Source organism: Sus scrofa, chromosome 13 (genome assembly GCF_000003025.6).
Source record: "Sus scrofa isolate TJ Tabasco breed Duroc chromosome 13, Sscrofa11.1, whole genome shotgun sequence".
Classification (NCBI taxonomy): Eukaryota; Metazoa; Chordata; class Mammalia; order Artiodactyla; family Suidae; genus Sus; species Sus scrofa.
In genome coordinates, this window is record NC_010455.5 from 131,439,105 (window position 1) to 131,451,749 (window position 12,645).

Sequence of the window (12,645 nt, forward strand, 5' to 3'; positions counted from 1 at the left end):
ATATAAATGGTCAGTTGACTGCAGAACTGGGCAAATAAGCAACATCTAAGATATTAAAAATAGAAAAAAAATGAACTTCCTGTCGTGGCTCAGCAGAAACAAATCTGAGTAGTATCCATGAGGACGCAGGTTCAATCCCTGGCCTCGTTCAGTGGTTTAAGGATCCAGTGTTACTGTGAGCTGTAGTGTAGGTCACAGATTCAGCTTGGATCTGGTGTTGCTGTGGCTGTGGTGCAGGCCTGTGGCTATAGCTCTGATTTTGACCCCTATCCTGGGACCCTCCATATGCTGCGGATGCGGCCCTAGAAAAGACAAAAGACAAAAAAAAAAAAAAAAAAAAAGAACGAGAAAAAATATATAAAAATGATGCAAGTGCCAAATAGGTTTAAAAGAGGAAAATTGGAGGAACATTTACAGATGTGTGCAGGAGTTCCCGTCGTGGCACATCAGAAACAAATCTGACTAGGAACCATGAGGTTGCATGTTCCATCCCTAGCCTCGTTCAGTGGGTTAAGAATTCGGCGTTGCTGTGACCTGTGGTGTAGGTCGCAGACGCAGCTCAGATCTGATGTTGCTGTGGCTGTGGTGTAGACCGGCAGCTGCAGCTCCTATTAGACCCCTAGCCTGGGAACCTCCATATACTGCAGGTATGGCCCTAAAAAGCAAAAAAAAAAAAAAAAAAAAAAAAAAAAAAAAAAGATGTGTGCAAAGTAGTTGATAAAGAATACAGAAACCATTAATCTAAATACTTTAAAGCTACACCATGCCCTTTGAGAATGATAAAACTGAACCAACCTTGTCAAAGCAAACAAGATTCAGCTGTCCACAGATGTTTATCCTTTGGGGACTGATACAGAAAATACCAACTGCCTTCAGTCTTCTCTGGGCATACACAATGCCAGCAGTCATTGCAGCAGGAAGTGCAGGTGGCACAGTAATTGTGATGATATCAAGGGACTCGATAATGATCACCCCAACCTGTTCCTACAGTTGACAAAAAAAAAAAATGTCAGACCCCCAATATTAAATATTTACTAATCTAACATGGGTATTTCTTTACTGAAAAATCTATAAACCATTTTCAATTTTATATATAATAAGTGTGTGTGTGTGTGTGTGTGTGTGTGTGTATGTGGTTAATAAGCACACATCTTATAACCACTTATAATTTTTTTCCCTTTAGAGATTCTGCAAAGTAAAAAACTCAGTGAACTGTCAGTGGATTGTGGAATAAGCGCTATTTTTAAAGAAAATTCTTACTTCAATAGCCCCATATACTTCATACACCACACTTCAAAGCTCAACATTTGTCAGACTCTTATTAGTATTATTGACTCTTAGTATATGCTAATCTCTACAAGGGATAGAAAAAAGAAATTTGACAAGGTCCCTTAGAAATATCTTCAATTCAGTAATCACAAATAATTTCAATGCTGTATATACCAGAGGTGGAAAAAAGAAAAAATAAAGCCTCTGTCTGATGAGTAAGTGATCTCCCCTCCCTTTTTTTAAGCTGCAAGAAAGCAAGTAAAAGACCATCTAAACTGGAGCCAATTAACCTTCTGCTATGATGGTAATGTTCTCTAAATGTACTTTCTGATATAAAAGCTACAAGTCTCATATGGCTTTTTTTTTAAGTTAAATATAAATTAAATTAAAATTCTAAGTCTTGCCACATTTCAAATCCTCAGTAGCCACACGTGATAATTAAGAATCAAACTATTAAGGGTTCCACATACGTACTTGACTTAAAATGCTATTGACAATAGTGTAGATGAAGCCAATGCCAGCCACTGCCACAAGACACAGTAGAAATAAGTAGGCATCTCTGTAGAGTTTAAAATCAGTTGGTTTGGGATACAATATGGAGCGGACAAGCTGTCCTTTGGAAGTACTGAATCCTTTGGGGGAAAAAAAAAAAGGTTAAGAAGAAAATGACTAAACAATATTTTTGTAAGAAAATGAGAATCATCTCCCAAAAGAGAATCTCTTTTGAAACATTCAACAGGCGTCATATACGCTAAACTATGCAAGAAAAGATTAAATGTTTTTTACCTGTTCTAACTACTACAGCTTTGACGAGTTCTCCAGTATAGAAACGAGTTTGAATAACAGTTGTCCCACAAAACAAAGTGTGTCGTTTATGTGTTTCTGGACTATATAATTCACCTCCCATTCCTTTTATGCCCACTGAAGGATTTGGCAAATTAGTCTTTGTCACTGGAACACTTTCTCCTTTGGGAAAAAAAAATCATAAATTAAAGCACAGAAATCAGTATCAAATACACGAATCTTGAGTTGTCAAATATCCTAAATGTTCTACTGCTGACAAGTTATTAAGAGTTCTCACATGTGAATAATGTAGTTTAATCAACTAACTTTTTGTCTACCAATTTCCTTACCCAGAAATACCACATCTTGTCTTCCACAATAATTGATGAAAGTGAGTGACTCAAAGGTAGTCATTTGGAAATAACAGCATAAAGTTTCAAATAAGATGAGAGCTGCTGCCATCATCATAGTACCTATTCTGGTACCCCTAAGAACTAAGCGGGGAAGCACTCAGCAACCCCAAGTACACAAGACAGCTGAAGACCTACTCCTAACCCCACCAACGAGCAGGAAGAGAACAGGCATCTAAACAAGGAAAAGCAGTAAGGTCATTTTCCCCAACAGTAACAAACAGCCAAATTCCTTTTAACATCAAAATGTTATCACTTCTTGCATCAAAGGTGGTGGGTGTGTGGGGATGTGTATGTGTACGGGTATATTTTAAAACAGACTCTCAATAGTTCAAAAACATATTTTTAAAAAGCAAACAAAAAACAAACAAACCGGAGTTCCCTTGTGGATCCGGCATTGTCACTGCAATGTCTTGGGTTGCTGCTGTGGCTCAAGTTCAGTCCCTGGCCTGGGAATTTCTGCATGCCATAGGGCAGTGACAAAAAAAAAAAAAAAAGAGAGAGAGAGAGAGAGAGAGAGAGAGTATTAGATAGGAATCACTTTCTTGCCAGACTGACTACAATTAAAAAAAAAAAAAAGTCTATGATAAAAAGATATAAAGCTCTACCTCCAGATTGTGAATTTCCAAAGGGAAGTTATTTTAAAGTCTATTCCTCCCCAATCTAAGAAAAATATCAGAGTTCTGGTCATGGCTCAGTGGTTAACGAACATGACTAGGAACCATGAGGTTACGGGTTTGATCCCTGGCCTCGCTCAGTGGGTTAAGGATCCAGCATTGCTATGAGCTGTGGTGTAGGTTGCAGATGTGGCTTGGCCCCTGAGTTGCTGTGGCTGTGGTGTAGGCCAGCAGCTATAGCTCCAATTCGACTCCTAGCCTGGGAATCTCCATATGCTGCGAGTGCAGCCCCTCCAAAAAACAAAAGACAAAAAACAAAAAATAAATCTTTATTCCCACTTTCTGTCCATCAAAGTGAGAGGTAAATATGCTGAATTCCCTGTGGGCAAAGGAATTCTTCCCTCTTCCCTTACATAAAGCATTTCCTCATGTCAAAAGAATGGACAGGCGTTCCCACTGTGGCTCAGTGGGTTAAGAACCCAACACAGTGTCTGTGAGGATGCGGGTTTGATCTCTGGCCTCACTCTGTGGGTTAAGGATCCGATGTTGATATAAGCTGGAGCGCAGGTCACAGATGCAGCCTGGACCTGGTGTTGCCATGGCTGTGGTGAAGCCCGATTCGAACCCTAGCCCAGGAACTTTCATATGCCACAAGTGAGGCCCTAAAGAGAAGAGGAAAAAAAAGAGTGGACAGAAGCAGGCCAAGAGATGTAGTGAACACTAGCAATGTGCTTCAGTATCATAGTTGGGTATAATGCAGAATTTGGTTCCCTCAGAACAAAACAAAACAAAAAAAGACTTCAATATCTATCACATTCATGAGTAAAGAATACAAACGACATAGTTAATCTGGACACAGCTTAATCAGTAACTATTTAATCCTAATGTCATTATCAACAACCTATCTGGTTCTTATTCATTTAAGTTAGTTTACCTGTTAACATGCTTTCATTTACAATGCAAGTCCCACTAATAAGCACTGCATCACAAGGCATGACTATCCCATTTAATGGAATGACCATGACGTCTCCTGGCACAAGGTCTGTAGAAAAGATCTCTTCTATTTCTGGATTTAAAGAAAGAAAAAGAAAAGCCTGAGAAATATATCCTTTAACTTGGAATAAAAATATAGCAAACAAAAAAACCTATCCAAAGGTCACCTGATCTCCATAAGATGTTAAAAATATAATGGAGTTAAAGAGGAAAATCCTAATAGATGACGCATTTTGATAAATAGATTATTATTCCTTGAGCTAACAAAGCATGGTATTTAAATGTTTCAGCCAGTTTGTTCCTGAATAGGAAATCAACTGCTCACAGTTGATGCCAAGTCCCCCCCAACCTAACAGGTGGGTGGCCTTCAACATTCATTACAACGGTGGATGGTCAATCTTAGCTATCAGCCCTATGAGTAAACAGTGAGTCCATACAGGAGACCTCCTGCAACAGGTTAAAAAAACTCAGATTTCCATAATCCCTTGGAAACAGATAAAAACATTGAAATATTAGCATTTTTTCTTTTTTTTTTTTTTTTTGGTCTTTTTGCCTTTTCTAGGGCTGCTCCTGGGGCATATGGAGGTTCCCAGGCTAGGGGTCGAATTGGAGCTGTTGCTGCTGGCCACACCACAGCCACAACAACGTGGGATCCGAGCCTCGTCTGCAACCTACACCACAGCTCACGGCAACGTGGGATCCTTAACCCACTGAGCGAGGCCAGGGACTGAACCTGCAACCTCATGGTTCCTAGCTGGATTCGTTAACCACTGAACCACAATGGGAATGCCATCACTTTCTTAATAGTATTCTTTTTTCTCATTGCTACCATTTATAATCACAATGTCTCATTGTCTTCTCAATACTCCTAAAATAATCCCAGAATATTTTAAATTTTTTAAAATTTATAAATTAAACTTTGTACTGCTAGTTCATTATTTCCTTAGAAATTTACATATTATATTAAAGTTAGTTAAACACTTCTTTAAAGATCTTCCCAAGTAAAAGGTGGCCTTATATTAGTCTTTGTCTCTCTCATTCTGCCCCCGCCTAGCAAGTGACCAAAAAGCACAAGAAAGGAAGCAACCTGATGGACCAAACTGGGTTTACCCTTGGATGTAGTATATACTGAGCCAAGAGAGTGAAGACTGACTGACTTGCTTTGACCTAAATCAGAGTGGCTACTGTCTCCAAGGCCCATGCTGCTGGGCTGCCTCCCCTTTATTACCTTACCTCTTTACTATTTCTCCAAACTAACAGGTCCAAAACATTATTCTTCCCTAAAATCCTGCAGTGCTCCCTATTTAATTAATTGACATCAACATCCATCCCCACAACCTGAGCATTCTATCACTTTGCACCCAGTGAGTCATCAAATCTTGACCCACGCCTGAATTTAAGTGTCTTGTAAATCCATCTCACTACTCTCCAGCTCCACGACCCTCCCCCTGATCCATGTCATGCCTTCAACATTACTCCCTTCTACATCAGTTCAAACACAGCAACCAGAATCATTTTTTTCAAATAGGCAAATATGATCATATCACTCTCCTGCTTCAAACTCTTCAATGGCTTTCCACTGCCTTTGTGGGAGAGTCCAAATTCCTTAATAGACCATTAAAGGCTGCCTACCTTCTAGCTGCTGCATCTGCCACACTGAATTTCTTTCAGTTACTACAATGACCAAACTCTAATATCTGGGCCTTTGGGCACTTAAAACCTTCTTCTCTCCATCTCTCACCCCCGCTTCACACCTCCTCACCTGCCTTTTATCTGGCTAATTCAACCACTCAAAACTTCTTGTACAGGGCGTTCCCGTTGTGGCATAGCGGAAACGAATCCAACTAGGAACCATGAGGTTGCAGGTTCAATCCCTGGCCTCACTCAAGCGTTACTGTGAGCTGTGGTGTAGGTCGAAGATGAGGCTCGGATCTTGAGATGGTGTAGCTGTGCCATAGGCTGGCAGCTGTAGTTCCGATTCGACCCCTAGCCTGGAACCTCCATATGCCACAGGTGTGGCCCGAAAAAGCAAAAAAATAAAAAAATAAAATAAACTTCTTGTACAAAGACGCCATCTCTAACACCTACAGTAAATGAATTTTCTCTAAAATCTAAGTTCCCTGACCTCTTGCTATCATAGTATTTATCACACTTAATTATTTCTCTTTTATCACCTCTTTCCAACTAGATTGGAGTTCAGTGATGGCAAGGACTGCCCATCTTGGTTAACTCCTGCATCCCAAGAGCCTAGTATAGTATCTGTCACGTTATAGATAAATACAGATCCACATAAATGAATGTATTTGATAAGAAACATGCGTACAAATCCAAACACCTATTTTTATTTCTTATGGTAATGGGTGTGTATGTATAGTAACACTGGGCTTGCTTCACACGTTAGTGCTCAGTGGACATCTTTTTTAATTTATTTTTCCAAGAGTAATCTGAAGTACTTACCTTCATTTACTCTGCAAACTGAAACTCTCACAGTACTGTGAGCTGCCACCATGTCATGCAACATAATATATTGCTGAATCAGGGAAAAACAATGTTAACTCGTTAATATAAACTCACTCTTCAAGAAACAGAAAGCAAGGGTAATATGAACTAAGGTAAGCTAATATAATAAATGCATATTGCTCTGCCTTTAAAAATGTCAAGATCAAAAAGATTCAAAAATTATGCAATGTATTAGCTCAACACAAAATAAGAAGCGCTTTAATGATACAGCCCTGAAAAGAGCACAATCAGCCCTCTGGTACTCCAGTCTGAGGTAAGCAACTATAGATCCCCACGGCCTCAAAGCAGTCAAATCATACTCTGAAAAGCATCTGCCTTCCCCTACCTCAAAAAGGAGGGAAAGGGAGTACATGCTCACATAACTAAGAGTGACTACTGAGTACTTTATACCAAACATCATTCTACACACCTTACATATTATTACAAAACACAAGCACAGTTGTGAAACCCATGATAAATTGGACTTACCTTTCTAATAGCATACAGGGAGCTTATAATTGATACTACAGACATAATCACAATGGCTACAGCATAGTAGTAGTATTCATCTGTGCTCCAGAGTATAACACTGAACAGCTGGAAAATGTAAAATGGGTTGAGAACCTAAAAAACAAGATTTTTAAGTCACATTGAAGAAGATATTTATAACCATCCAGAGTTAAGAAATAACCAACAAGACACAGGATAAGCTCTATAGTACCCTTGGGCACTACTCAAAAGAGTAGAGTAAGCATTATTATTATTATTATTGTTATTATTTTAAACCATTAAACAACTAGAATTTGGGCGTCCCTTCGTGGTTCAGCAGGTTAAAGATCCAACATTGTGGCAATGTCACTGACATAGCTCTGGTTAAAGCTGTGATGTAGGTTGGATTCCTGGCCCAGGGAACTTCCACATGCCATGGGTGTGGCCAAAAGAAACCAAAACAACATCTACTACTAGAATTTGACTAAATAGGCTTAATTTGATTTTTTTATTTTTTTTTTTATTTTTGCTTTTTAGGGTCACACACTCGGCATATGGAGGTTTCCAGGCTAGGGATCAAACTGGAGCTACAGGTGCCTACGCCACAGCCACACCAGATCCGAGTCTCACCTGCGACCTACACCACAGCTCACGGCAACGCCAGATCCCCACTGAGCGAGCCCAGGGATCAAAACTGCAACCTCATGGTTCCTAGTCAGATTCATTTCTGCTGCGCCATAATGGGAACTACTAAATATGCTTAAATTATTTGCATCCATTTAGATAGATTCGGCTAGAAATAGCTCAGGTATATGAATTTAGTTCTGCTTTAGTAATAAAGTACATTTACTTCCAATAATGAGAATGCTGCTAATGGATACAAAGCTTTTAATCAAATAGAATGTTTTACTTATTATGAATTCCAATTTCATTAATAACGCCCCAATGTCTTAAAATTGATGCTTCTGTACTTTCACATATATAGTCCCATTTTACTTCAAAAGCAAATGAGATCAGTAGAAAAGACTTAACTACAATTTTATCCATAAAGAAGCAGCAGAGAGAAAGGCCTTCTAATGATCAAAGCTAGTTACTGATGGAGTCACATACAAACCAGTCTTCTTAATTCCTAATTATTACACTTTGCTATGCTCTAAAACAATCAGGGAGTTCCCGTCATGGCTCAGTGGTTAACGAATCCGACTAGGAACCATGAGGTTGCGGGTTTGGTCCCTGCCCTTGCTCAGTGGGTTAACGATCCGGCGTTGCCGTGAGCTGTGGTGTAGGTTGCAGACGCGGCTCGGATCCTGCGTTGCTGTGGCTCTGGCATAGGCTGGTGGCTGCATCTCTGATTCGACCCCTAGCCTGGGAATCTCCATATGCCGCGGGAGCGGCCCAAGAAATAGCCAAAAAATAAAAAAATAAAAAAAAATAAAACAATCAGGAACTGATGGAAAACAATCTGCAGCTCCTACTAAAAGTATTCACCCAATACAGCTACTTCTTAATCTTCAGCCCCAAATCAGAAGGAAGTCTACAGAGCCTAACTCTGCTAGGCAAAACCACTTACTCCCGTCCTTGATGTACCCACAACCCTTTATTTACACCTCTTCTACGGCTCTTACAACTCAACCGTCACTACAATAACTACTGACATGTATTTGTTCCGGGCTCAAGTGCAGGCTCCTCAATGTCATTCATTATGTCATGTTTTTAATTCCAAACTCCTGGCAGGATACCTACTTCCCAAGAGTGTACCATGTGAAAGAAACACAATAAATTATTTTTAAAATAAAAGGCAGGTGTGTACATCTGTAAAATAGGGTAAGATGTAGATGTGCGACTTCCTGAGAGTAAAACAAACAAACAAACAAGCAAAAATTCTACAGATAAGAAAGGTGAAAAAAGTAAACAAAATACAAAAGCAATCATGCCCCAAATTACTGATTACAGAGAAATGTCTTTCTTACCTTCCAAGTAAAAAAAATAAGCAAAAAGAAGTTAGGAATAACAATAACCCAAAAAAAGCAAGAATAACTTATTACTTAAATCCTGCTCTTTTCAATTGATGAGCCTATTATTGACCACAAATACTGAGACAAATGTGACTGTCTTACCTCCTTAATTAGAAGCTTAAAAACTGAAGGCACTTTCACAGCAATTTCATTTACTCCATAAAGCAATTTTCTATAACATGAAAACACAATAAAAGTATTACATTCTACCTTAATAGTACAATTTAGGGAAGGCATTGCATTAGATAAGGCTCAAACCGCCAAGTGCTTCTTAAATCTGGAACTTAAACATTGATGTTTCTAAACAGTTGTCTTCTACAACTTAAATCCTTTATTCATGGTATTCAGAGCTACAAAGTTAACACTGGATAACTGTACTGTTACCATTTTATCTTTTTATGTGACAATTATCTTTCCTACAAGTCTATAAAACCATGTCAGTAAGACTTTCTTTTCCATCCATGAACACATCTCAACAATTCTGAATTGCAATTAATTTTTGTAAGAGAAGGTAAATTTGAGGGGGCCCTGTACTGTTTTTCTAATAGGAATACTGTACTAAAAATGCTTATTTCAAAACATTACACATACAGCCTTTTTTCTTTAATGCTTTTAAAAGTTGCTTAAATCCTTCCAATTAAATTCCTTATGTTATAATAGTACTTTCTATATGATAAAGTAATTCTTGCCTTTTATGAAGTAGAAGCCTTGAATTAATGAATTTACATTCTAACGCTCTGAAAGAATATGCTGTAGGAGTACAAGAAAATTTCTAATTTAATTAAAAATAGCATTTATCTTCAGGATATGCAATATACTGGTATACTTTTATACTTTAGCAAAAAAAATAACACTATAAAAAGATCACAAATTTTCATTGTGGTAAATTTGAGCTCATGCTTACGAGTCCCAGTATTAAGTAAATCTAAGATGCTATCAATTGTAAGACATACCATGATTTTATGCACTATCAAGATAAAAATGCTAACAAGTAAAGAATGACACTCCACCCACAGTATGACACACGCTTCCTTTTAGAGATGTTAAAATGTAGGAGAGTGTGCACCTTAGAACTGATGAAATAACAGAGTATTTCAGGGATATCCACTTCAAAATCAGCCTCAATATTTTTATAATTCTTAAAATGACAGTCTTATCCAAATAAAATATCATTAAGTTGTCAAGTGCTTGCTGTTATAATATTTAAATACCTGTTAATATTACAACTCTATGGCAAAAGGGTAGACTACATATACTACTTTATTTAGGAATTTTGATAACAGATCTAACTTTAGTTGGATAAAAATTACCTGTAGGCATGCATCCCCTTTGTCAGTCCTGCACTATGCTTTTCATAAATTGACGTACAAGAAACACCTTCATCCAGTCCCCTAAATAAATCCAAAGTTTTTACTTTAAACAAAGTTTAAAATATCCAAACTTCTTAATGCCTTATTTTTCTATATTCCTGATTTTAAAGTGTGACTTCCTTACAAACAGAAACTCCCAAAAAAAGTGAGACAATGGATGAGAATTTTTAAATCTCAAATTCCTAAGATAAATAATAATGAAAGGTCTAAGTCTCAAATGCAGCAACTTCTAAGTTATCCAATGTATCTATGATAGGATGGCTCTCAATATTCAAGTTTATAGAGTAAAATTATTATCCTTTAAGTCTAAGAGCTAATCATTAAACTAATAAAATTAAAGACTAACTTGAGAATTCCAAATTAAAGATGAAAGTATTTTTACTTTTTATCTATACAGTTTCCCTCTTCAATCTTTGAAGCTTGACACTAAGAAATCCTATTCACTTATTTTTCTTTCAATGAGAGCATCGATCTAAATTCTTCCCTCATCTAATACATACTCAGAAGAAAAGTACAGAATCTGTATGAGTTCCAGGCAATGTCTAAAATCTATTAACAATTCAAACCAGGATTCAACTAACATATCTACTTTTCCCCAAAATGTCTTAATTATGTTTATGCTAAGATACTAGTCATAAAACTCTAAAGAGAATCGAACACATCATTTAACTCCAATCATTTTCTACTTTTTTCAGATAGAGAAACTAAGCTCCAGGGGTGTAGGTCACAGATGAGGCTCTGATCCCGCAATGCTGTGGCTGTGGTGCAGGCCAGCAGCTACAGCTCCGATTTGACCCCTAGACTGGAACCTCCATGTGCTTCGGGTGCAGCCCTAAAAAGACAAAAAGAAAAAGAAAACTAAGCTCCTTAATAAACTGCTGTTGTTGGGATGGGTTTAAATTCTATAAGTCGGTATGGTCAGCAAATATTTTGACCTACTTTTCCCACTGAGGTTGATTACTTCTCCAAAGGCAGCAGAAATCAGCTCCAAGTCAAATTTTTTAAAAAAACAAAATGTGAGGTCCTTGGCAGTGTTTTATAAAGCAAGCAACGGTTCTTAACTAGGAATGATTTTCAGAACTAAGCATGTGGACTTGTCTTGGTTCATTCCAGAATATTCCAGTTCTTAAATGTCTAAGAAAAAAACCCAGGCATGAATATTTTAAGTGTTCATAAGATAATTCTTTTACTGCTAGTATTAAGAATTCCTGGAGTTCCCGTCATGGCTCAGTGGTTAACAAATCCGACTAGGAACCATGAGGTTGCGGCTTCGATCCCTGGCCTTGCTCAGTGGGTTAAGGATCTGGCATTGCCATGAGCTGTGGTGTAGGTTGCAGACACGGCTTGGATCCTGTGTTGCTGTGGCTCTGGCGTAGGCTGGCGGCTATGGCTCCGATTTGACCCCTAGCCTGGGAACCTCCATATGCCACAAGAGAGGCCTAAGAAATGGCAAAAAAAAAAAATTTCTTTGTCACTCTCAATCAATGGTACTTAGTGACTGTTTATAATAATCACTTTAATAGCAGCAATAAAAATAAAATCCTAATAAACTTAATACTTATATAATTTGAAGCCCTCATAAAAAAATAAATTTTAAGGGATTACTCCAATTCATCCTACCGAAGGCTTATTAAAAAAAAAAAGTCCCATTTTATCCACCTATTGAAGTTAAATTTATGACTGTCTATCACTCCATATCTCAAGTACGAGTGGATGGAACTGTCAACAAATTGAGAGGTGGTAATTCAGATAGTGTGACAGGCTAAAAGGTATACTCAAAATTCACTTTGAGATGAATCCCCAAAAAGAAAAGAACTCAGACCCAAACTGGACTTTGGGAGCATACTGCTTCCAACTTTTATGTGAATTCTGCCAAGGTACAAGTTGCAGGTAGGACTTACTCTAAAATGGTTATTAAGCATTCAAATAACACCAGGGAGTTATTAACAAATAAGTTATGTAATAAAAACCTCTTCAGTTTTTATGTTAACACTAAAATGAATCCTTTTCTATCTAGAACACTTTCAAGATACTCATGATAGAATCCAAACAAAAGAAAAATACTTACTTTAAGAAATCAAAATTGTGAAGGGTATCATTCCAAAAGTATCTTACACTATGGTGTGTGAAGTATCGCATCTGTAGGACATAATAAACACTACATCAAAAGGAGTTACCATCACTTAACAATTAAGTTTAC

General features: G+C 37.7%; 1 protein-coding gene across 5 annotated transcripts in view; it reads right to left on the reverse strand.

Moving 5' to 3' along the window:
- Nucleotides 1-12,645, reverse strand: part of ATP13A3 (ATPase 13A3) — an 84,331-nt gene that overhangs the window by 47,312 nt on the left and 24,374 nt on the right. For 4 of the 5 annotated variants that reach the window (XM_021070069.1, XM_003483301.4, XM_021070070.1 and 1 more), the window contains 9 exons: nucleotides 12,514-12,584; nucleotides 10,386-10,466; nucleotides 9,178-9,247; nucleotides 7,061-7,195; nucleotides 6,530-6,602; nucleotides 4,014-4,145; nucleotides 2,056-2,235; nucleotides 1,744-1,901; nucleotides 796-984 (listed from right to left, as the gene is read on the reverse strand). In XM_021070069.1, coding sequence (XP_020925728.1) covers nucleotides 796-984; nucleotides 1,744-1,901; nucleotides 2,056-2,235; nucleotides 4,014-4,145; nucleotides 6,530-6,602; nucleotides 7,061-7,195; nucleotides 9,178-9,247; nucleotides 10,386-10,466; nucleotides 12,514-12,584 — 1,089 coding nt within the window. The remainder of the gene's footprint in view (nucleotides 1-795; nucleotides 985-1,743; nucleotides 1,902-2,055; nucleotides 2,236-4,013; nucleotides 4,146-6,529; nucleotides 6,603-7,060; nucleotides 7,196-9,177; nucleotides 9,248-10,385; nucleotides 10,467-12,513; nucleotides 12,585-12,645) is intronic. The other variant, XM_021070071.1, reaches the window with a different exon arrangement.